The sequence below is a fragment of the Cynocephalus volans genome, chromosome 3 (assembly GCF_027409185.1).
Source record: "Cynocephalus volans isolate mCynVol1 chromosome 3, mCynVol1.pri, whole genome shotgun sequence".
Lineage (NCBI taxonomy): Eukaryota > Metazoa > Chordata > Mammalia > Dermoptera > Cynocephalidae > Cynocephalus > Cynocephalus volans.
In genome coordinates, this window is record NC_084462.1 from 155,739,310 (window position 1) to 155,765,861 (window position 26,552).

Here is a 26,552-nt window from a genome sequence, read left to right on the forward strand (position 1 = left end):
GCACACAATAGTGGTACTCCTTCTTGGAGAGATTACTAAATGTCCATTCAGTTTCTTAGTTTTGTCGTTTCCCAGTACTCATGCTCTATGTTGTTCCCAGCCTTGCCACAAACTGTTACTGTCAACCAGACAACTGAAAGCAGTAGAAGTGAAGAGGCTATCTAGAGTTTGTTTCTCTCACTGGAAATTTTCTGTTTTTGTGTGGAAGATAGTTTTTAGCAGAGGTTCTTAACCAATAGGTGATATTCAGAATTACTCATGGAGGGTTTTTTTTGTTTGTTTTAAACTAATAGCAGGGCCCAACTACAGAAACTTAGTAGGTTTGAAGTCGGCCTGGGACATTTGAATCTAAGTGCTTCCCACCCTAATTTGGGGTAAGAAGAGGAAAGACAGGGTATGGCACATTGCGGGAGAGGGTGATACTATTGAAGCTAATTTTTTCCCCTTGTTTTAAACAACTTCATTGAAGTATAATTTACATATTACATACCACATAATTCATCCATTTTTAAGTGTAGGATTCAGTGATATTTTTACTAAATTTATTGACTAATGCAGCTGTCATCATAATCCAGTTTTAGAATATTTTCATCACCCCAGTAAGATCCCTGTGCCAGGTTACAGTTAGTTAATTCTCATTCCTATGCTTAGTCCCAGGTGACCACTTTTTGTCTGTGTAGATTTACCTTTCTGAGCATTTTATATAAATGGGATCATATAATATGTGGTCTTTTGTGTCTGGCTTCTTTCCCCCAGTGTAATGTTTTCAAGGTTCATTTATGTCAAAGTGTGAATCAGTACTTCATTTCTTCTTATTGCTGAATAATAATTCATTGTATAGATACACCATATTTTGTTTATTCATTCATCAGTGGATAGATCTTTGGGTTGTTGAGTAATGCTGCTATGAATATTTGTGTTCAAGTTTTGGGGTGTACATATGTTTTTATTTTTCTTGGATAGATACATAGGAATGGAATTGTTGGGTCATACGATAAATTTATGTTTGACTTTTTGAGAAATCCATAAACTGTTTTCCAAAGTAGCGTCACCATTTTACATTCCCACTAGCAATCTAAGAGGATTCTTTTTTCTCCACATCCTCACCACAATTTGTTTTTGTCTTGCTATAGCCATTCTAATGGGTATGTAGTGGTATCTCATTGTGGCTTTAATTCGCATTTTCCTAATGACTAGTGATGTTGAACATCTTTTCATATGCTTATTGGCCATTCAGATATTTTCTTAGGATAAATATTTATTCAAATCTTTTGTCCATATGTATATTTTTTGATTATTTCTCTTATTGAGCTGTAAGAGTTTCGTATATTCTGAATTCAAGTCCTTTATCAGATATGAAATTTGCATATATTTTCTTCCTTTCTGTGGCTTGTCTTCATATTCCCGATGGCATTTTTAAAGTACAAAGTTTTGAATTTTGAATAAATCAAATTTATTAATTTTTTTTTATGGATTGAGAATTTAGTTTCCACTGGTTTGTGAAAACATGGTGGTATGCTCATCCACTAAGCTATTTACTCTGTTCTTTAGCCCCCAGGGTCCTATAGACCACCCCCTCCTATGGGTAAACCTCCAGGTTCAATTGTAAGACCCTCTGCTCCACCAGCAAGATCATCTGTTCCTGTGACCAGGCCTCCTGTCCCAATACCTCCACCGCCACCTCCTCCTCCTCCACCTCCTCCACCTCCAGTGATAAAGCCACAAACTTCAGCTGTGGAACAGGAACGCTGGGATGAAGATTCTTTCTATGGACTCTGGGATACAAATGATGAACAAGGACTGAATTCAGAATTTAAGTCAGAAACTGCAACAATTCCATCTGCTCCAGTATTACCACCTCCACCTGTTCACTCTTCCATTCCCCCTCCTGGCCCGATGCCTATGGGTATGCCACCAATGTCCAAACCACCACCACTGCAGCAGACTGTTGATTATGGCCACGGCCGAGGTAAGTAATGGTGGTGAACTTATATTTGGGATTCTATAGGAATATTGCTAGTTTCAGTTTTGGCTTCCTTAAGCTTCACTCATATCAATTTATCCCTGGTTTTGTTTACCAGATATATCTACTAATAAAGTTGAACAGATACCCTATGGAGAAAGAATAACTCTACGCCCAGATCCGCTACCTGAAAGATCAACCTTTGAGACAGGTAGGATTCTGAGAGAGATCAGTATTTTTAAATCTTTTAGGGCTTAATTATCACATCTTTTTTTTTTTGGGGGGGGGGGGTGAGATTATCTGGGCTTTCCTTTAATATATCTAAAAGATTCTTAAGTTGAAGTTAGGGCAGCAATATACACTAGTTCTAAAGTAAGATTTGAGGGCCAGCCCGTGGCTCGCTTGGGAGAGTGTGGTGCTGATCACACCAAGGCCACGGGTTCGGATCCCTATATAGGGATGGCTGTTTAGCTCACTTGGGAGAGCGTGGTGCTGACAACATCAAATCAAGAGTTAAGATCCCCTTACCAGTCATCTTTTTAATAAATAAATAAATAAATAAATAAAGATTTGTATTTTTTTGCTTTTATTTTCAAAAAAGGCTTTTAGTTCTTATTTTGTACTAATTGTTTTTATAGAGCATACAGGCCAACGTGATCGTTATGATAGAGATAGAGACCGTGAGCCTTATTTTGATCGTCAGACGAACGTCATAGCAGATCATCGAGATTTTAAGAGGGATCGGGAGACACATAGAGATCGAGACCGCGATCGTGGTGTTATTGACTATGACCGGGATCGATTTGATAGAGAACGCCGACCCCGAGATGATAGGTATGCTATGAAAAATATCCTTGCTAGGTGTGCAAATTACCATATACTTAAGTTTAGCAAAAGTCAGTGTACGTAAAGGAAATTTAGTAAATGACATATTTTTCTTAGGCATGTGTGTATAACTTGGAGAGAGAAGAGCAATTCTGGACCAATTTTCAGGAAGTAGGTGTTTGAATTTTGCTAGCTTAAATTCTAGAGATTTAAATGGGAGATAGAGATAGCCAGAAAGGAAAGGAAATAGAATTGCCAATAAAGGTGCAGTCATTACTTAATTGGTAGGCAAGCAATTTTTTTTGCAATTCGTGAACTTTTTAGATGTGTGTATATAAGGTAGATCTAAATGAAAAAGTAAAATGTAAATATTGATTATATGGAGTAATTGCCCATAGAGAATACTTGGTGTGTAATGGTGTTGCATTATAAAGCAGAAACCTCCAAATTTTTTTTTTTATACCAAAGCACTTCTGTTACACCTTCTAGGACTCAGTCATATCGAGACAAAAAAGACCATTCTTCATCCAGAAGAGGGGGGTTTGATAGGCCATCCTATGACCGGAAGTCTGACCGACCAGCCTACGAAGGGTCTTCCATGTTTGGAGGTAGTGCAAAGCCTTATTAACTATAAGAATGTTAATAATGTAAACAGTGGGAGATGTTTTCCATTGTAGTTATGGACTTAAACTTTTGTAGTAAATGTACTTGCAGATTTCTCAGAGATGGCAGTATTGTCATCAAAAACAGCAGTGTAATTAATGAAATAAAACATAAATTGTTTTTATATTCTTTAAAAAACTTTGGAAATAAAAACAAAATCACTTGTAATCCTACCACCCACCACACTCCAACTATTTCTGTATATTTCCTTTCATTCTCTCTTCATATACATATTTATGAAGTTGTAATCGAAGTATAAATGCAGTTTCTTTACAGTGCTTGTTCTGATTGATACTGTACCTTACACATTTTTCCATATATAAAGCTATTGATGGTTCTGTGACGTTCTATTTAGTGGATAAAATACAAGACCTTTATGGTTGGACATCATAGCTTTTCACTGCTATAAATTACACTTAAACTAGAAACTCGTACCTGGTTATATGAACAAGCTTTGCTAAGCTGGTGACTCTTATTCTTAAAACTGTAAAATAAAAGTTAAAAAACTAACGGTCACACTTAGGACTATTCAGCAAAGTATTTATTATTGTTCTATGTCCTGTTGCTTAACTTTTTTCCTACATTTAATACAAATAAGGATGAATTCAGTATTTTGCAGAACATTAATTTGCCTAAAATTATATCTCAGTCTTTTCATTTTCTTGATTGCAATAGATTTACAGTATTTTAAACTTTCTCTAGTTAAAGTTAGATGCAGCCCCCAAATCATTAGACTTTGTTTGAATTATATTACCTTAGGATAAGTGGGGAGAGTTAAGTTTCAAAATAATTACTACAGGGGGCTGGCCTATGGCTCACTTGGGAAAGTGTGATGCTGATAACACCAAGGCCATGGGTTCGGATCCCATATAGGGGTGACCGGTTAGCTCACTGGGTGAGCATGGTGCTGACAACACCAAGTCAAGGGTTAAGATCCCCTTACCGATCATCTTTTTAAAAATAAATAAATAATTAATTAATACATAAATAGTAATTTTGTTCAACTATTGGAATCCTAGAACGAAGAACTTATCCAGAGGAGCGAATGCCCCTGCCAGCTCCTTCACTAAGCCACCAGCCACCTCCAGCTCCACGGGTTGAGAAGAAGCCTGAATCAAAGAATGTGGATGATATTTTGAAACCACCAGGCCGAGAGAGCAGACCTGAGAGAGTGAGTCCTATGAAGTTGACTAGTTTTCTTGTAAATCACAAGATAAGAGATTTTTTTAATATCCTGAACAGAACTTCTCTAGTTTTCTGCAACACAGAACTTTTCTACTTTTCCAAGGCATTTTACCATCTCTAAATCACCATATAATCTCACAAACTTTCTATAGTATAGAATCTTTAAGAAGTTAAAGCTAAACCGCTTGTCAAAAAAGATGCTGAAAACTTTTATTTATTTTTAAATTACGTTATTATTATTATTATTATTTTACATTCTAAGATGTTATTGCTGAGCGGTGGGAGGGGGAAGGGGAGGAAGAAAGGGGGAATCAGGGTGAGGCTGGCCCATGGCTGGCGCTTTCACTGGCCTGGTTGCAGATGGTGGAGGCCATGGCTGAGGCCCATGGTCCCCTTCATCCCAACTCAGGAGCCCAGGGGAACTTCTGGTTGATGTAGAAAACTTTAAAAGATAATTCATGAGAACTCAATTAATTGCATTTTGAAGAAGGGAAAAGTGGATTTGGTTTTATGGTATGTGGAACAAAAAGAGGGAGAATTAGGAGACTTGATTAGCTCGGCCTAATTTTCTAGTGACCTCCAAATGTACGCATTCTTTTAAATTTGTCTGGTATTGCAGAATAATTAGAGTCCATTTGAATAAACGGATACTGGAGATTTTAGCCAGACATTTTGATTCCATATATGTAGAATTAACAAGTCATTGTTTTAAAGTCTTTGTTGCCCACTGTAAATGTACTGCTACTCCAGCTTTCCTGGGGTTGCTGTTTGCATGATATATCTTTTATTACCATCTCTTTACCTATGATCTATTTGTGTCTTTAAATGTAAAATGTATCTCCTGTAGACAATTGCACACTCTCTTAGCCCTGTGGGACTAGTGTAGAACACATAGCCCTGCAAAGAGAGTGCAGCAAAGGTGAGTTGCTCAGGATGTGCCTGAGATTGGGGGCTGCCGCCTGGGGAGGCGGGCAATAAAGATGCCAGACACAGAGTTCTGGGACTTAGTGTAGAACACTAAGCAATTTTATTTCCAGCTTGCCTGCTTTATATAAGTTTCAGATAGCCCATTGCCCCTCCCTATTTCCCCATTACCCCAGCAACCATACAGGATGTCAGCATGTAGTTTGCAGCTAGTTCTGCTTGTATGTGCTGATTCTGCTATATAGCTCAGCTTGGCCATTCTGACTCCATTTTGTCAGTTCTTGTTTATATTTCCTGATGTCTCCACTCCATCCGGACGATCTATAATTGGATCATGTTTTTTATTTTTATTTTTTTACCAGGCCTGGATCATGTTTTTTAATGCAGTCTGGCAATCTCTGCCTTTTGTTTGAATTGTTAGTCCATTCACATTTAGTGTTACTGATATAGTTAGCTTAATTTCATGTTTGGATTGTTCATAGCAAATATATAGAAATACAGTTGATTTTTATGTATTCATCTTGTATCCTGCAAAATTGCTGAACTTGTTTATTAAAGATTTTTAATGGATTCTTAGGACTTTCTGTATATAAAATCACGTCATCTGCAAATATAGTCTTACTTCCTTTCTAAGCTGGATGCCTTTTATTTCTTTTTTTTATTTTAATTTATCAATATACAATGTAGTTGATTTTCCTTTACTAATTCCTCTTTCCCCCCTCCCTCTCCCTTTTTATTTCTTTTTCTTGCTGAATTGCCTTGGCTAGAACCTCCAGTACAGTGTGGAATAGATGTGGTGAGAGAGGACATCCTTGTCTTGTTCCTGATCTTGAAGAACATCCTGTCTTTCACCATTAAGAATGATGTTAACTGAATTTTTCATAGGTGCACTTTATCAGAGTGAGGAAGTTCCATTTCATTCCTAGTTTGTTGAATGTTTTTATCATGAAAGGGTTTTGGATTTTGTTGAATACTTTTTCTGCATCAATTGAGATGATCATGTGATTTTTTTTTTTAGTCTATTGACATGATGTGTTACTTCAATTGATTTTCACATTTTAACTTGCACATTATCCCTGGGATAAATCTCACTTGGTCATGGCATATAATTCATTTCATATGTTGCTGGATTCAGTTTGCTAGTATTTGGTTGAGGATTTTTGCACCCATATTCATAAAAGGTATTGTAGCTTCCTTTTCTTATGATGTCTTTGTCTGGTTTGGGTATGAGGGTAATGCTGGCCTCATAAAATAAGTTAGAGATTGTTCCTTCCTCTTCTTTTTTTTGGAATAATTTGTGAAGAGGTGGTATTAATTCTTTAGATGTTTGGTAGAATTCAGTGATGAAGCCATCTGGGCCTGGGCTTTTCTTTGTGTGTAGTTATTTTCATTACTAATTCAGTATCTTCACTTATCATAGGTGTATTCAGACTGTCTATTTCTTCTTGAGTCAGTTGTCTGTCTTTCTAAGAATTTGTCTTTTTCATCCAAATTACCTAATTTGTTGGCATATAGTTGTTCACGGTATACTTTTGTAATCCTTTTTTGTTTCTGTGAGGTTAGTTCTAATGTTCCCTCTTTCATTTCTGATTCTAATTTGAGTCTTCTCTCTTTTTTTATCGGTCAGTCTTTTTTTATTGATCAGTCTATGTCAATTTTGTTGAACTTTTTAAGGAAACAGCTATGGGTTTTGTTGATTTTTTTTTTTTTCTCCTGTATTGTCTTTCTCCTTTCATTTTATTAACTTCTGCTCTATACTGGCCATCCACCAAAAAAAAAACCCAAACAGACAAAAAGAATTACCAGCTTCTACTGTAATCTGTATTTCCTTCCTTCTGTTTCTTTAGGTTTTAGTTCTTCTTTTTCCATTGTTTAAGGCAAAAGATTAGGTTATTGATTTGAGATCTTTCTTCTTTCTTAATATGGGCATTCATAGCTATAATTTCCTTTTAAGCACTGTATTAGCTGTATCTCATAAGCTTTGGTATGTAGTATCTTCATTTCATTCACCTCAGAGTATTTTCTGATTTCTTTCAGAATTTCTTCTTTGATTTATTTGTTATTTAGGAGTATGTTGTTTAATTTTCACATATTTGTGAATTTCCCAAATTTTTTCCTACTGTTAATTTCTCATTTCATTCCATTGTGGTCAGATAACATACTTTGTGTTATTTCTATCCTTTCAGATTTATTAAGGTTTGTTTTATGGCCTATCATATGGTATATCCTGGAAAATGATAGATTATTGTTAACTAAGATCTCATTGGGAAAAAACTACTCTGAGTGAGTGATTGATTTTGTCCATTGTGTTTCAGATTGTTGTTATAATGAGAGGATTGCCTGGCAGTGGAAAGACACATGTTGCAAAACTTATTCGAGTGAGTATGGGAAAGCTGAAAAACGAGTTGGTTGTGTTAGCCACATGCCTTCTTAGCAAGCATGTAATATTGATATAGGTATCTCCCATGTGATCTGTTAGAGTTGGTGCATATGGAAGACATTGTCCCATATACGTTTTTTATCTATTTAGACAAATTATTTTGCATTTGCTTGATTTGAAACCACCAGAAGATTGTACATTATTTAGCCACGAGAGGGAACCATGGTGTGAACATTCATTAACTTACTCCATAAATTCTTTTTAACCTTCTTGGCTATATGATTCTTAGGATAAGGAGGTAGAATTTGGAGGACCTGCACCCAGAGTTCTAAGCCTGGATGATTACTTCATCACTGAAGTGGAAAAAGAAGAAAAAGATCCAGATTCTGGAAAGAAAGTGAAAAAGAAGGTATGATATAGTCCTCTCAGATCATATTCTGATTCATTAATAGTATTTAAAGGAAAATGTGTTCAGAGAGAGATGTTGCTTTTTTTTAAGACAAAGACTTCCATCTTTTCTGAACCCAAACTTTAGTATTCAGGTGTGAAAGAAAGACTACGAAGTCATCCCTATCCAGGTGCTAACCAGGGAAAAGGTTTTGGATTATTCTTCACTTTTGCTAACTCCAGATCTCTTTTGGGGGATCTTAGGTGATGGAATATGAATATGAAGCTGAGATGGAGGAGACTTACCGCACCAGCATGTTCAAAACTTTCAAAAAGACTCTGGATGATGGCTTTTTCCCCTTCATCATCCTGGATGCCATCAATGACAGAGTTAGACATTTTGACCAGTTTTGGAGTGCAGCAAAAACCAAGGGATTTGAGGTATAGACTTAAAAGAACTTTAAAACACTTTGCGTTGTCATGTAAGTATTATATTTCTTTGCCTGATCATTATTCATTCTTGCTTAGGTATATTTGGCTGAAATGAGTGCAGATAACCAGACTTGTGGCAAGAGAAATATTCATGGAAGAAAGCTTAAAGAAATAAATAAGGTGATTTTCAGAATCATAGAATGATGTGGTATACCCCAAACTTCATTTTCTTTCAGAATTTTAGTAAATGTTTCTTTTCCTTTCAATATAAGTGAAAGAGGTAGCCTAGCTCTTCCTGGGACTAGCTGTTAGACTTTACAGTATTAGTTAACTTTATTTTGGGTGCTCACTTGGTCTTTATTTGACCAAGTTTCCAGAGATAAATTGATCTCCTGAATCTCTCAATAGATGGCCGATCACTGGGAAACTGCACCTCGTCACATGATGCGTCTAGACATTCGTTCTTTGCTGCAAGATGCTGCTATTGAAGAGGTGAGTGTCCTTTGGCTCAAATGCAATGCAAAGTGACATTTTTTTCCACCTCTTTATTTGAAAAATTTTAAACTTACAGAGAAGTTACACAAATAGTGTAAGAACACCTGTGTACCTTTCATTGAGATTTAACAGTTGTTAATATTTTGCCGTATTTTTCTCTATATAGATATATGCTTGTTATTAATACTATTATTATTAATGTTGCCACTATTATTGTGGAACCATTTGAGAGTTAAGTTGCAGACCTCATAATCCTTCACCCATAAATACTTCAATAGATATCTTCTGAAGACAAGGACATTCTCTTACAAAACCAGTTAATTATCAGATTTAGGAAATTTAAATTGATAAAATGCTATATTAAGTAATATTAAATTTTCTGAATTAAATTTCTTGAGTTATCTCATATACAGTCCATATTCAGATTTTACCAGTTGTTCCTATAATGTGCTTTTTAGCAATTTTTAAAAATCCAGGATCCAGTCAATTCTTTAATGTAAAAAATAGTTTCTCAGCCTTGTCATTGTCATGAAAGCAAAGAATTTTTGAAGAGTACAGGCCAGTTGTTTTGTAGAATGCCCCTCAATTTAGGTTTGTCCATTTGTTTCCACATGCTTAGGTTTAGGTTCAGCATTAGCAGGAATGCTACATAAGTGATGTTGTATCCTCAGTGCATCACATCAGGAGCCATATAATGTCAGTTTATCTCATTATTAGTGATATAGATATTGATCATTTGGTTAAGGTGGTATCTAGCAAATTTTTCTACTTTTTTCTGTTCGTAATAAATAATCTATAGGGAAATACTTTGAAGCTATTAATATCCTGTTCCCCAATAGATTTTTACTCTTTGGTAATTCTTGCCTGAATTGATTATTAATTTGGTAGAAGAACGTCTTCATCATGAAAAAGGAAAGATTTTCTATTTTAATCAGTTGTGTACTTTGTTTTACTTGATCTCTTCCTGTGAGTGAAAGTTATCTGCACTTAATGTCATTGTGTTTTTAACTCCAGTGCCACTTCTCAACCCATTTCTTTCTGGCGTCTGTCCCTACCATTCATTCTCTAGAAAGACTTTCTCACCAATGATTTCCATGACAATGGACAATTCTCATTTCTCTGGTTGCTTAGTTTTGCAGCTACATGTGACACAGTTGACCATGCCCATCTTCTTAAAAACGTATTTTTCTCTTATAATCTGTAAGTCCATATTCTTCTGGTTTTCTTTACCTCTCTGGCCATCACTTTTTAGTTTCCTTCACTGGCTTCTCCTACTAATCAGTTCTTAAAAGAGCTTCTTTAGGCTCTATCCTAGGCTTTATTTTCATTGCACATATTCTGTATAGATAATCTGAATCTTTCTAGTAGCTTGGATGACATGCCCTTAATATTATAAAGATTGGAGTGAATAATATCACAATTATTTCCAAAATTCTCTACAAAAAAACCATGTTATTATCTTAGTACAACTCAAATTCAACCTATCCGAAATATAGTTATCCAACTGTTCTTCTAATATTCTGTTTTAGTAATTAGAACCACCAATCACTTGATTGCTGAAATCAGTAATCTGGGAGTTATTCCTGACTCTCTACTCTTCCTTATACCAATGTTCAACCTTGTCCCTCCACCATTTTGGGGTGAGTCGGGGGGGTCAGTTTTACCTTATAAATACTTCTCTAATCCATCTACCCTCATTTGCATTACTATCATTTTGGGCCAAGCTGCTATCATCCTATTTTTTACTATACCTTTTCTTTTTGAAGTTTGAATTATACATGTTTTACCTGACTGGAAAAATACTTGTTAAAGTTTTAGAAAGAAATCCTGCTAATCGGTAGGCATTCAAAACAAGTAACCATCTACTTAGAACAGAGCTTTATACTTAACTTTATAGGGAATTGTAAAGATGGATATCCCAGGAAAATTATAGGGAGAAATATTGTTCTGTCTTCTATCAGTTCTATTTCAAAATTTAGGGTGTTAAAGTGACTTGGTACATAACAGTGAGTCTGTGCTGTCTTGCTCTGGGCAACTTTGCTCATTCCAGATCTCAATGAGAGAATCAACACTTTCCTAAATGTTAACTCAATCTTTTTTTTTTTTTTTTTGAATGATTATTGGCGTGGTGTAGGTAGAGATGGAAGATTTTGATGCAAATATTGAAGAACAAAAGGAAGAAAAGAAAGATGCCGAGGAAGAGGAAAGCGAACTGGTAGGAGACAGACCAACCACTTTGAACAGTGTCTCGTTATTTAAATTTTTAAGAAGAGTTTAAACTGATATATGTGGTCAGATTACTACTGTTGATATATACTTTAATGGTAAAAGTTTCCATAACCATCTTCAAGGAGACTTTTAGATACTCTTTATTTTTCCCCAGACCAAAAAAACCCTCTACTTTGTTGTTAAACGAAAATTTTAACAGAATGCTAAGAAACTTATCTTGTACTCACTCACCTACTTGTCGATGGTTTAGAAGAGTATGCTTTTTAAGAAAATCAATTTCATATGAAAGGGCATTCTTACATTCCAGCAGATATTGGTCCAGCCTACCCAGCATATGCATAACTGTCTCTTCTTTGCTGCAAGATCTCAAAATTGAGTTTCTGTCAACTGAGGCAGAAGAACTTATTGAATGAGGAAGCAGAGGGTTGCCACTGTCTGCTGGATTTGTTCTTCTGCATTTTACCCTAAGTGGTGGGAAAAATTATTTGACTGTGTAGCCAATGGATTTTGCTTAGGCTGATTACAGGCTTACATAGTGTGAGTTCAAAGTTCCTGTGTACCTAATGTAAATGCTTTTGATCACACCTCTGTAGAGATGTTTGCCTTACCTGTCATTCAAGAATGTGCGACCTATAGAGTTATGTTTACTTTTCAGTGTTTGCTGATGAGGTACAGAGATTAGCAATGCCTTGGAAAAGTGTTGCTTTTTTAATCCAGAATATTACTTGATTTATTTAATTCTTCAGCCCTTGCTAAAGTTGCTTCTCATACTCTTCTGAAAATGTACCAAGTGAAAACCCTGATTCTTATCCCCTAGAGTATACAGTCTCCAAGGAGTGATCCCATCAAACCCATGTGTGGTATAGAGGACTCTTGATAGAAACTGTGTCTATATAGAGATGGTGTCAACCTCTACATTCCTAGATTTCAAATGTGGATTAAAAACTAAGCTTAATGGCATTTGGGTCTCAGTATTTTTTTTTTCTAAACAAAGTCTGTTTTTCTTAATTAAGTTGTATTTTGACATAATTTAAAATGTAGGCAGGAAATTCACTTAGAGGTCCATGCTGTTCTGGAATATGGCTAAGCTACTTTAGCTACTTGCAGTGTGTACACTAGAAAGTGATCATGTGAGAAGTCTATAATGTTTTAGCTTTCTGAAGCCCCGTCTTCCTTTCGTAGAGATTTTAGTTCAGGATATGGTCATGACATCTGACTTGCTTAGATGTAGGTCTAAACTTGGAACTTTTAATTGAATGTGCTATTATTTTTAAAAAAAGAAACACACTGTAATGCTGTATCTTTACATCAGAGACATGGCAAGGAAACCATGGAATTCTACCCTGCTGGACCATCTCTTTTATTTCCAAGTGGCCTGCCATTTCAAGCAATGGGAGGATGACATAATTTGAAGGAAGAGCAAGATGGTTCCAGCAGGGAGAAATTAATATAGTCATTTGCTTAACTTTATGTTATAAAACTTCTCTTAACCCATTAAAAAATGCAGAATCCAGATCTTCTACTGTTGGAGTCTATACCAAAAGTAAAAGATTCTTGGAGAATATTAACCAAGGGGTTAAGAGCAAGTCTTGTGCTATTTAGACCATTTTAATAGAATTCTCAGTAAACTTTGCATTCCCACTCTGTACTGATGAATGTAGATGGATGAAATCCAAACTTTTCTTGGTTGAATCCTTTTGGGGGGGATCATTGGTATAATAGTTTGCCTTCTTTAGTGAACTGAATAGATATGAGTCAGAGTTTATAAATATATTGTTCCATTGATATTTAAGGTTTTCAAATGATTTTTGAGGTATACCTTGTACAAATTTCCCCAGTACTTATCTTTTAGCACCATTACTTCAGCATAGCTTTGTCTTGGTTTGTTCTAAAAATGTATTTGGAAAACATACATAATTTATAACCTGAAACACTACCTAGTAAGTTGAAATTGAATTATTAGTTCTGACTTAAAGACTGGGAATGTATGAAACCCATGGGTTTCCTGGAATAATGATGATGCTCTAGTAAACTCCTACACAGAAACTGTTGTCATGAAATTTTCAACGTACTATCTGACTTACCTGTGTGTCAGTCTGTCCTATGAACTTGAACATTCCCAACAGTAGAGAGATTTGCAGTTTCATAAAAGAAGATGCTGACACTTCATGAGTCCGTCCTATTTACTAGGTCCTAATATTAAAGTTTCTGTATGTTAGGGTCTAATAGGAAACAGTGCAAATGAAGGAAAAGGGGAATCATGATAAACCTCACATGGAGAAAACACACATGATGCTAGGTGAATAAACAAAAAGGATTACTACATAACTCAATAGGCACATCGGGAAATTTTAAAATCTTTTGGAAGTTTGTTTGAAATAAACCACCCAGTTATTTTATGAAATATAAGATGCAAGTTACCTGTAGAGATTTCTGGTTTTTCATATAATACGAAAATGTAATTTTAGAAGACATCAGAAATTATAATCTAATTTCCAACTGATGAAAGAGAAATACTCTGAAATTGATTCAGTAAAATCAGTCTTTGTAAGATCTAACTGGTAAATAGATTGAGTCATTTTAAAATGACATTGAATTTCATAATTGGGTAATTGGGTTCAGTGATATCAATCTTTCTCCTTTCTTTTGAGAACTTAAAATTACACTGGAATATAAAGTAACAATCTTGAAGAACACTTTTTGGACCTTGTAGCTACTATCACTTGAGAATAGCAATTGAATTTAGACGTTAAGCTAGCCAGTATTACAAATTCTCTCATACTCTGAACAATATTAATATTAGCACAGTAACTACCTGCACATTCTTATCATATTTGCTATACATTTCTTGTTCAGACTACAATTTTGAGTCCTGAACTATAGATTTGCCAAAGCGCCTTCATGATACTATTCTGAAGTGACTACTCTGAAATCTGGGCAGTGAAGTTTGGTGAATTTGGTAATTTAGTTTCTTCAAAGATAATGAGATTGTGTTTTTCCTAAGGATATATTTATAACTAGTGAGTGGAAACTGAATCCATTCCCAGTTTTAATGCTTTTCCAGTTCAAAAGTGATATGCATGTATGTGTCTCTTTCTAACCCTACGAGCTTCTCTCTGTGTACGATTTAGGGTTACATTCCGAAAAGCAAATGGGAGATGGACACATCTGAGGCAAAGCTAGGTGGGTATTTCCTTTTTCCTGTTTTTATATGTGATACCTGATGGTGATGGTCATAGATCTTTCTACTGTAAGAAGGACAAATTTCCCAAAACTTCTGCTTAAAATGAAAATTTTGGCCTACTTTACATCTTCCAGTTTCACTAGCTTTTGGTTTAACTAGTTATATCTTGTGACAGAGTGAAAAGAGTGCTTTAAAAGAACTGCCTTCAATACTATTTAAAGTTTTTAGAGTAAAAGGAAATATTTGAAAAGTTCAGTAACAAAATACTGTCACTTCTAAAATCCATTCTTTCATATTAAACTGAAATGGTGGTGCTGATGAGATTTCTTTTTTTTAAAGAATATTTAACAGCAGTCCAAAGTTGAACCTGATTACGAATACTTTGGATAATAATAGTAATGATAATAAATATTAAAGTTTAAAAATTAATTAAAAGGCAGTTATTTTTCTTGTACAATAATAAATTAGAGTTTCTGGGTACAGGAAAGTAGATATATAATTTAGGTTTTTTGAGGAGCCTACTTTATCAGATGCCATTTAAATTTTCCTTCAAGTTTTCTGTAGTGCCAGATTACAAAATAAACTGGTTAAAATGATTGTCTAAATCAAAATTTGGAGTTGCTTCATGTGAGGTTATCTGTCAAACAAAAAATCATATGTATCCAATGGATTCTTTCAGTATTTCATGGTAATACTGCAAAACGTTTTTTCAGTTTTTTACTTTACTTAAAAAGAATCATTTAACATGTTGATTAAGATATATTAATAAAAATCTAAGAAAATGTGCTAAAGACTTTTTGAGAAGATCCACCTTACTGATATATGAAGTATGACTGTCAGTCTCTGCGTTTCTCTTCTTGGTATCATGCTGTTACTCCAAAACTAAATTAACCATCTATGTATCTTAAATTCATAGAACAAGTTTGAGTCATTTAGCTGCTTCACTGCTTGGGACACGTTGTGTTTCTGACATCAGAGGAGTGCATTTTATACATGATTGCATAGGTTATGCCTTTTATTTTGCCCAACTGCTTGTGTTAGCAGTTGATGTTGACCAGGTCTTGTGTTAAAAGACAGTTCCACAGACTGTAGTACTACTAATTGGGATAGGTGCTTTGTTGTAAAGGTGTAAAGTCTAAAAATTTTTTCAGTGTATATCATGTGAAAATTATATGTGGTTACTGATATGTGCTAGTATCTACTGATATCTACTAGTCTTCTCCCTGTGGAAAATCTTAGTAACAACCACCTCCTTCCCTAGACCTTTAAGCACTTATGCGTTTAAATGCAATCGAATATGTAGGAAAATAATAATCACGAGTTACTTGTTAAATAATAATTCTTTAGTTCTGCTTATTTTGACATTAGATTAACTCTGAAGTTCTGTACTTTTAGAATAGCCCGTAAGACTTAAGATTATTTCTGTCTTCTGGTTTTTTCATTAGTGATTATCTTTTGGGGCAAAGGTAGATCATAAATAAAGATAAACAAGGGGATTGTAAAATTGATAAATATTTTAGCTAAGCATAAAATCTTCAGAGGCCTTATGTAGTATGTTCTGAGATAATGCTTTTTTAAACTCAAGAAAGTTAATTTTCTACTTTCTAGTTTATAAAGAGAAAGGAAAGTAGAATTTAGTTAAGATGACATCAAGAAAATATGATATTAATTTTGGTATTAATTTCTGGAAAAGATTCTGGCCTGTCTACCATTTGCTTCTCAGAAAATATATTTTATACAAATTCAGTCAATTTTAAAGACAGTGTTAGACAATGAGTTCCAGAAATTGATCTCTTAAATGAATCATTTTAATTAAAAGCACTGAAGATCTGGTAGTAAGTCTAGAAAATAAATTCTAACATTTTTGCAGTTGGTTTTTTGTTTGTTTGTTTGTTTGTTTGTTTGTTTGTTTTTTAAAGATGACCAGTAAGGGGATCTTAACCCTTGACTTGGTGTGGTCAGCACCATGCTCTCCCAAGTGATCTAACCGGCCATCCCTATATAGGGATCCGAACCCGTGGCCTTGGTGTTATCAGCACCACACTCTCCCAAGTGAGCCTCGGGCCGGCCCTTTGTTTTTAATAAGAGTGACCATGATGTTTTATACAAGTACTTCCATCTTGCACCACTGTATTATCTTTAGAGCTACTACAGCGATGGAGGAAAGCAAATTGAGTGTGAGCATTGTTGAAAGTGCTCACTTCTTTGAAATTGGTCCATTGAGCCAATTGAGAAGAAGATTCTTTTCTAAAACTTGAGGATTTTGCATCTGAGAATTGGCCTATTTATGTTGCCTTCCTTATTGTAACAAATTTAATATATTTGATTACCAGGTACAATTTATTTTTCTAAGTACTTTACCAACATTCTTAAATTACTCTTGGTCACACGATTATGCTGGGTGGAAACATATTAAGCCTTAGCAGTGTCTCACATTGAGCCAGAGAAGAGCTGAATCTGAAACTGAGGAATTTTGATTCATAAATGAGTCTGCCAGTGAGAAAATACTTATCTGCAGTCTTCTAAGCAGGTGGTTAGATCTCATTGCAGATTCTTGATCTATGCTCATTAAATACAGTATACAGTTCAGCCTTTATTTGAGTGTTAAATTGGAAGTGGTGTAATTTTAGAATAGTTCAGAACAGGCCTGAGCTACATCTGGCATGGGCGTTGTGGAGTTGTTGAAGGCTGCCTGTGGCCCACCTTCAGTCGCACCTGACTGGCTCCTTCCCAACTGGGACACAGGCACCCTAATGCAAGGGAGGGAGGTACATGCCAGATCAGATACTGGGATTCACTGAAGCTACTTAAATTCCATTGACATAACTTTAGGTTCTCTGTGAAAACTAGAATAATTGAGACTCTTATCATCCGAATTTAGGTTTCTCTGTATGAAATACTTCCGTTTTTCTCATCTCCGTGTCATTTGTCTCTACGTAGGAGTTGTATATTGGCCTTCTACATGTCAGACAGATTCATCTCTTCACAGTTGGAATGTAATTATTATTTGTAGAGGCACATAACCTTTGTGTGTTCACCTTGAACATATTTTCAGAAATACCATTTACATTTAGAAAATACATAGATGTATCTAAAGAATTTTTTTGTTGTACTATATACTGTTTTGAAGATGTGGTAAAATTCTGTGACCTGCCAAGTTGGATTTAAAACTTCATCTTCATCTTAAACTTCATCTTTTGAAACTCAAACCTCTGAAAATCATTAGTGTGAATGTATTGGACACCAGTCTTCCTTCTGTAATTAACACCCCAGATTCCTCTTCCCTCACCTTATACCATCCATCTGTGTGTTTGGGTTTTCAGTATGCCATGTGGAAGAGGTGTGAGCCTTTCTTCAGCTCCAAGAAGGAAACTATAAACATATTTACATGATAAAATTTCGAATTAAGCATTTCAAACAAGGGTGCTCAGACTAGAAATAAATGCTCTCCTGAACTTCCATGTTGCAAATATGGAACTCCTGGTCTGTAACTCCTATCATATACCCAGTGTTTGAGGGAAAAGTTCGTGTAGTTTTCACACTGCCCTTCTGCATTGCTGCCTGGCCCATGCTCTGTTCTTGGAATTGAAATAAGAAATTTGAAATTTTTTCTTTGAAGTATGTTAATGTCAAAGTTGATTGTATTAAGTTTGGAAATCCTTTAAGGTTTATTTAATAAGTGTGGTGGAGCTTCCTACTTTTCTGGTAATACTGTACACTGTTAAACTGAGAACAGTTTTATTGTTTGTGGGACTTCGTTGGTTTTCTGATACCGTATTCTGTGTCCCTGTGCAGTCAAGGGGTCACTTTAAGATCATGTATAATATGGCCTGTCATATACATGTAGATAGAGCCATTTGGTACAAGATGTGACTTACAGCGGAGATTGGAAGACTGGTTCTGTTGAACCCATCTATGTTAAAATTTTGCCAAAATGAAATGATAAGATTTTCTTGAGTTTTGTAAAGTGTTGTAATTTGCCTTATTCCTTTTTCAATGATAATTGCTTTTATGGGGGTGGGGTTTAGGAACTAAAAGCTTTGCCAAGTATGCAAAGTCTTACTGGTTTTTAAAGCTTGTACACTTAGTTGTATGTGAAATTTATATTTGAAGCATAAACTCACCCTCCTTCTTGCCACTGCTGCCATTACACTTTTCTTTTCATGTCAAGTTCTCTCCAACTCGGTGCCTAAAAGATTTCTATTATATAGACTCTGCACTCTTTGTTGAGTTTAATGAAGTATGGTTATTGTGTGTTTCTGAAGTTTTTAGGCTTTCCTTTATTGACTTGCTTAATAATAATGTGTTTATATAACTTCAGATGATTTAAAAGTTTAGTGCTGCAATGTAGCTAAAAATGTGTATAACACAATATTCCACCTGTAGTATTCAAAATCAATATTAATAACCAATAAAAGAGACACAACACATTTTCACTGTGTGTTCTTCTTTAAGACACCTAAACTTATATCTCATAATTTCTGAATCCTCACTGTCTGCTTGTTTAATTGGTTATAGTTTTGAGCCCTTGGGAAGCCTAGCTCTCTCAGATTTGGGGTTCAGTAAGAAATCACAGATCTAGTCACTTTGGCTGACTAGTCCTTAGCCTCAGAATGGTCAACAGCACTTCATAGTATAACCAAAGAAAGTGGTGATCTCATACAGTCAGCTTATTCATAAACATTAATTCATGGTGAATACTCTTACAGCAGCCAAAATCCCGAGAAACTGTTAATCTAAAACCTTCTTAAACATTAGCTTGACTTTTTAAGTTCTTAAGTATTACCTGCTTTTCATATGACACAGTATCACACGTGATTACAGATCAAATGAGTGGTGTTAATATTTTGTATTAAAGAAAAGAGTGGAAGAAATGGTCTTTAGAAAAACACAACTTTACATTTTCCTTCAGAACATGAGAGCTGAAGTGTGATTTGGCGGGGGGGTGGGAGGACCAGGAGGCCAGGAGACAAATGCCTTTTCTTGCTTTGCCTGTATTTGTTACTTAAACCAACATCGTAATGTAAAAGCTTCCAGTACGAACACCAGACAGACAATGGAAAGTGCACAAAACTTGGTATTATCCCAGTCAAGAAGATAGTTCGGATCTGCAAGTGATGCTGCACTCAAAAATGTGGATGTGCCCTCTGAAAGTGTTCCAGCCTTCTTTTCCCTTGTTTGTGTGTCATGTGCAAACTCACACTCTTCCTTAATGCTACGGCTCTGTGTTTGTCCCTCAGACAAGTTGGATGGCTTGAGGACTGGTACTAAAAGGAAACGTGACTGGGAGGCTATTGCCAGCAGAATGGAGGATTATCTTCAGCTCCCTGATGATTATGATACTCGTGCTTCTGAGCCTGGGAAGAAGAGGGTAAGAGACAGTAACTGCCAACAAATGAAGGGCACATTTTAGCATCTGCTTTTAGAAAGTTATAGACAGATAATCATATGAATGATATTTTTTATAGAGACTTAGTTTATACTGCATTGTATTATACATCCAAAAAGGAGTCAGACCTCACAGTTATCAGATCAAAATAGACAAAATGTACTTAAAAATCAAGAACAGAACCTCACATGGCTAGCATGTTGTCAGCCATAAAGAAGTTGGGAGTGGCCACTTGTGCCATTTTGTCACAAAAGAGCCAGGTGCAGAGTATGGTGTTGGAGAGAATCTGTGGGACTTCTTAATGGATTAAATGTGGAGGGTCAACTCCCTGAGGTTCTGGCCACACTCCCATGTATGTGGTGCCATTTACTGAGAGAGAGAAAACTGGGGGAATCATAAGATTGAGGGTGAAAAATCAGAAGTTCAGTGAGGGGCCAATTAAGTTAGAAATCTAAGTGAAGATGTCAAATTGACTGTTGGATTTATTAGTATGAAATTCATGGGAGAGATCAGACTGAAATAATAAATTTGAGAAGATGATATTTAAACCCATGAGATTGGAATGATCTTGCCCAGTGAGAAAGTATAAATAGAAAAGATAATAGGACATAGGACTCCAAAATTTAGAAGTTCAGATAGAGATAAGGGTTTCAAGAAGAAAAAAGTAGTCAGTTAAATAATGTAGAGAAGACAAATAAGTTGGAAACAGAGAAATGGCCATTGGATTTGGCAACATGGAGGTCACTGATAATTATAGTTTTCTTAGAGAGATGAGAGGCAAAAGCCAGTATGGAGCAGATTGAAGAATAAATAGGAAATGAAGAAGTATAGAACAGCAAATGTGGACAACTTTTTGAAGAAGTTTTGCTTTGAAGCGGATCAGAAAAATGAAGCCAGGACATTGGTTGGGTCTTCCACATCAGTGTCAAATTCAGTATGGGTGATAGATGTATATATCCTTTAAAACAAAATAACAAAGCAAAGAGATATCATATATACTGTTCTGCACAAGTGTTTTCAGCTAATCCATCTTGATCTTCCTATGTAAGTATGTATAGACATACTGTTCTTTTAAAAGGGCTACCTAGTGTGACATTGGTTGTACAATCAGTTATTTACCCTGTCCCTTACTGATGGATGCTTGTGCTCTTTCCATTTTTTGGCTAATACATATACTACAGTGAAAGTTATGATGCATATTGTCTTGGCATCTTTTTTGCAAATATATCCTTAGGGTGAATTTTTAGCAATAAAGCTGCAAAGTCATAAAATATGATTTATCATTCTGACCAATATTGTAAGATTGTTTTCTGAAAAGGTAACACATATTTATGCACCCACATGTAAGCAAATGCCTGTTTTTCTAAACTTAAACCAGCAGCGCTATTATCAGACTTTTAAACTTTTGACAATCTGATAAGTGAAAAAAAAAAAAAATGGTATCTCATTTTGCATTTCTTTAAGAATGAAGTCGTGCATCATTTCTTTATCCTTATGTATTATTCCTTTGTATTTCTTTTTTATGAATTTCCTCAGTGCTTGAATAGTGTAAGAATATCTTATTCTAAGAGAATAAAAATGCCAGTAAAACTTCATTATAGTGGATACCATTACGAAGAATCCATTTTTCAAAGCTTTTTAAAAATACTTCAGACAATCCTTAAGCCCGTCTTTGTATATGTAGCTTGAGGGGATGGGGAAGAGAGATCCCATTAATGGCCTTCCATTTGTGGCCAGCCCCACCCAAGGACTACTTGTATTGATACTTCAAGTTTTAAGGTTGGGGCCAATAAAAGTAGAAGTGGCCTTTCCTTCAGAATAATAACTCAGTATAGTTCTGGTAACAGTGAATAATCTGAAATGAGAAATATTTTTCTGTAGTTTATTTTTACTCAGGTAACTATCACTCTCTTCAGTAAGGACTATGTGATGCCATGCAGTTTACTTTGTTAAATCGGGTAGCCATAGAGAACTGAGTGGTGTATATTCTAGTTCTTTAAAGTGGCTCTCCTTCCCTTGCCTGATACCTTGATTTCAAGTAGTTTTTAATTCTCAAACCACTCACCAAAATCAACTTCAGAGTACAAGGAGATCCTACAGATAGCAACAAATGCAGGATCCATTACTCATTTCTTTCCTGCGGTTTCTTGGTTTCTATAATTCAGCTTTTTACATATACCAGGGTGGGTTCCTGGGATTAACTTCCACTGTAACAAAAAGATGGCTCTGTAGAATTAATCATATTAGAGTTTTACCTAAGTGACTAGGCTTTAAAATAGAATTTATTTTTTGAAACTTTTAGTTGCTTAGGTGGTTATAAAATGGTAGCTCACATGGACTTTATATTTTTTTGACCATGGAAGGTGAATATTTCCCTTGTTTGTTTGCTGAATTTGTATATTTTAGAAATATTTTTAGTGACAATGGATGAAATCTGTGTACCTCACCTTTGAGTATTAGTCAAGATTTTTTTTGTATTATAACAAATTTTTTTTTTTACAATTAAGATAAAGGGCAAAACAAAAACAACAAACAAAATTGTTGTAAATCTCAAAAGTGCCTCTAGGAAAATTAGAAGAGACACTAACATTCAAGAAGCCATTTCTAGCTGAAAGTCATTATTCTGCTTCTTATATTTTTAGTGTTTTGGTAATCCATTCATTTATTCTGCAATGTCAGATGTCTATGTATGTGAATGAGTCCTCTTAAGGAGCTCACCTCCAGTGGAAGAGTTCAGCATGTACATAAATAATTTTAGTATAGTGCCAGTATATATTAGAGATGTGAACAAAATACAATAGTTTCCAAAATGTTTTAATTCCAACTTTAAAATCTTGGGCATTTATGCTAAAACACACTGCTGATTTTAAAAATAACTACATACTTTTTTTTCTAATCCTATATTCTTCATTTTATCTGAGTTTTAAAGACTTAGAATTTAAACTGCAGATTTAAAAGTAGCAGGATGAGATTGATCAGTGTATTTAACCCTGTGTTGGAATGCTGGATGCCCTGAGCATGGATTTAAATTTACTCTGGGCTGGTACCTTTTCTTTGTTTAATGGCCACTGTCTGTCTGTCCGTCTATACTTCATGCTTCTTACAAATAGTCATGTTTTGCTAAAACGTGTATCCTTGATCCCAAGTGGAGCTGTGTGTGTATGAATTAATGAAAATAAATACATCAGCATTAATGGGTAGAAGGCCCAAATATCTTTGTATACTGAAGCCCATATTATTTATTAGACTTCTTACTGAAAAAAAAAAAGAATCAGGTGTTATCAATTTTGCCCCACTGCCATTTCTACATACCTTCCCTTTGACCAGGTGGTTGCTGTTAGGAGAAGCCTAGTCACTTCATTCCCAGTCTTGCAAATGGTAGCAGGGTACCTTTGTTATCTGTGACAAGGAGGTGGAACCAGAGCATGGAAACCTCATGCTCTTTTCACTGGATCCGGAAATGCATTATTGCTCTGAAATGCATTAATGCAATAATGCATTTCCAGGTCCAATGTAAAGAACATGGAGTTTTCATGCTCTGGTTCCTTCTACTTGTCACAGATAATAAATCACAACCCATATTTAAAATACAGTCTCTGCAGACTTGGGTACTATGCACTGCAAGCAACAGTTTCCTAGTCTTTCAAGTATTTAAACTTTTACAGAATATATCTGCTTTTTTTCTTTTTTTGGTGGCTGGCTGATACGGAGATCCAAACCTGTGACCTTGGTTTTACAAGGCTGAGCTCTAACCAACTAAGCTAACTGGCCAGCCTATATCTGCATATTTTAAAAACTTATTAATGTAGTAGGTAGGAATCTATATATATATATTTTAAATCAAAATACCAACAGGACATGTCCCTAATCCTTATATTTGTCGTTGTAATCTTGCCATAAGTGATATCAATTGAGTCAGTCTCTTAGTCTCTTTATCTCATGAATGAAAGTAATATTACCAACGACCTGATTTCTCTCTCTGAGATGAAATTTCAAGAAATACTTATGTAAGGAGATATATAAAATTCAGTCCTTGATCTAGGGTGTTTATAGTCTGTTAGGGAAGACAGATCTATAAATGAGTGATTACAATACAGTGTGGAAGTTCAAAAATAGACATGTCAGGGCCGGCCTGTGGCTCACTTGGGAGAGTGTGGTGCTGATAACACCAAGGCCATGGTTTCAGATCCCTGTGTAGGGATGGCTGGTTAGCTCACTTGGGAGAGCCTAGTGCTGACAACACCAAGTCAAGCGTTGGGATCCCCTTACCGGTCATCTCTAAAAAAAAAAAAGTAGACATGTCAAAATCCAGAAGTAGCTCCAGGAAAGCAATGATTAATTATTCGATTGGCAAAAGAAAAGAATAAAGCAGGAAAGGATGACTAGACTCATGCCAGGTGGACATGGTTAGGGAAAAGATGTTTCAGAAAGAGAGACTAGTATATGCAAAGTTACAGAGACATGAAATGGCCCAATGCACTTTGAGAACTAGAAGTCTGTATTACTTGTAGGCCATAGATACTGGCTAGAGATGCTGCAGGAAAGTAGGTGGGGGCGAGATCAAGAAGAAACTGAGTGCTTGGGCTTTATTTATCTTGTAGGTAAGGGAAGGACTAAAAGCAGAGAGAGTCAAAACTGTGTGTTTTAGGAAGATCACTGGCAGAATTGATTGGAGGGGGTGAATAGAGACAGGAAGACTAGGTAGAGATTAGTGCTTTGCTTCAGGAAAAAAAAATGAGGTCAATGAATTAAAAAGGGGTGGCAGAGGAGAAAGAAAGGGTGGTATTGAGCTGAAAGCTAAGCTGTTCAAGAGCTGGAATGGTTAGGACTTGGTGATTAACCAGAGAGTTTTCTCTCTGTGACTTAAGATATATGGCTTTCTCCAATTCTCCTGGATTAATTTTTAATTTTTTAAACTTGTAATTTCAAATAAGTTTTCCTACCCCTTAGACTATCCAGAGAGGGAGGGGCCCTTTTCATTTTTATTTTTCCTAAAGCCCAGCCTAATGCTGTGTTCTTTTTAGGTGAGATGGGCAGACCTAGAAGAAAAGAAGGACGCGGATAGGAAAAGGGCCATAGGTTTTGTGGTCGGACAGACTGATTGGGAGAAGATCACAGATGAAAGTGGTCACCTGGCTGAAAAAGCCCTCAATCGAACCAAATATATTTGAGACTTAGTGTTTGAATGGAGTCATTATTCCTCTAAGGTAACGGTACACAGTCATGTAAATAGCCTACTGTGTGGTTGCTTTGAAGGGTTTGAGATAAAACAGCATGCTTTGCTAAAAATGCCCTCTTCCTGTATTCTAGTTCTAAAAGAGTAAGTATGTGCTAGTTGCTAACATTTACAGTGCAGGGTATTAGAAAAGGAAGCAATTTTCTGCAACCTGGCTCATTTATAAAAATATAAGACTTGAGAAAAGCTTGGATTCCGTGGATTTGGGAAAGAGTGGAGTGATGTGATACTAACGTCTACTGAACTTTCTGCCTGTTCTTTCCTGGCATGACAGCCTTTTCTTTTCTTTCCAGGTGGTTCGCTTTGAGGTGATATGAAGCCAAGGCCTCATGGAGCTTCTTTGTGTGTCACCTTGCTTCCACGTTTCAGTTTTTGTTTTGTTTCTACTGCTTTAGTTTTTTAAAGTTCTCCAGTGTCCCCAGGAGGTATTAGAATCTTGCTGTACCCAAGCAAGACGTTAATTTTTCCTTTTAACTATTTTGGGGAGGGAGGGAGTGATAGCTTAACTGCTGAAGCCAGGTGGGGGTCCACTGGAGGATTCCAACAGAGAATATTTCCTCCACTGTACAGTGTCACAGACTATCATCATTGCTTTGTGGCTGTTTTTGTTTTTTACTGTATGTAACTGGTAGCTGATTGTACTAGGATTAAAAACAATAAACTTTCACGATAAAGCCGATGAGATTCATGGGCTACACAGAATGGGCCCCTTTCTCGTTTTCTTAATTTGATTTTTATTGCTTTTTTAATACAGTATATCCCAATTACATGCTAGCTGAACATCCCAAAATCTCTTACCCATCGATTTTTATGTAGCTCAGTGATTCTGTAGCACATGTTGTAGCAAAGCACAAGGTTCAATGATGTTCAAAACTCTCATCTTTGTTTTATAGCTGATTTCTTTGTCTATCTTTGTGTCTTGAAGACTGATAGAAACCAAGTTCAAATATTCATCAGTTCCCTGGAGCATATCTGTTTTGTAACATGATGCTTTATTTTTAATTTCTTTTTTCTCTTTCTCCTTCCCTCTCTTCTTTCCTTTTTTCACTTTCTCCCTTTATACTTTATGCTTTGATTTTTTCTTAATCTGGCTTTGAATCCTGGTGCACAGAACTGATGTACCCCATGGAACTCGAGCTTGTTGCCTTACTTTGAACTTGAATTGTTGATTTTTAAATAAAGATTGCAGGGCAGGAGTATGGAGATGTAGAGCCCTCTGGCATGCGGCCTTTTTAAGTGTGTCAAGTTTTCAGGTTCTTG

At 35.7% G+C, this 26,552-nt stretch overlaps 1 protein-coding gene across 1 annotated transcript in view; it reads left to right on the plus strand.

Moving 5' to 3' along the window:
• The window catches only part of YLPM1 (YLP motif containing 1), a 63,718-nt gene extending 37,469 nt beyond the window's left edge, over nt 1-26,249 (plus strand). Inside the window, exons 7-21 of the mRNA XM_063089610.1 lie at nt 1,552-1,969; nt 2,082-2,174; nt 2,602-2,797; nt 3,278-3,396; nt 4,471-4,622; nt 7,876-7,938; nt 8,230-8,349; nt 8,592-8,768; nt 8,856-8,939; nt 9,168-9,251; nt 11,389-11,469; nt 14,615-14,666; nt 19,908-20,038; nt 25,081-25,263; nt 25,586-26,249. Of these exons, the coding sequence (XP_062945680.1) occupies nt 1,552-1,969; nt 2,082-2,174; nt 2,602-2,797; nt 3,278-3,396; nt 4,471-4,622; nt 7,876-7,938; nt 8,230-8,349; nt 8,592-8,768; nt 8,856-8,939; nt 9,168-9,251; nt 11,389-11,469; nt 14,615-14,666; nt 19,908-20,038; nt 25,081-25,227 (1,917 nt within the window). The 3' untranslated portion in view covers nt 25,228-25,263; nt 25,586-26,249. The remainder of the gene's footprint in view (nt 1-1,551; nt 1,970-2,081; nt 2,175-2,601; nt 2,798-3,277; nt 3,397-4,470; nt 4,623-7,875; nt 7,939-8,229; nt 8,350-8,591; nt 8,769-8,855; nt 8,940-9,167; nt 9,252-11,388; nt 11,470-14,614; nt 14,667-19,907; nt 20,039-25,080; nt 25,264-25,585) is intronic.
• The last annotated feature ends 303 nt before the right edge of the window (nt 26,250-26,552 follow it).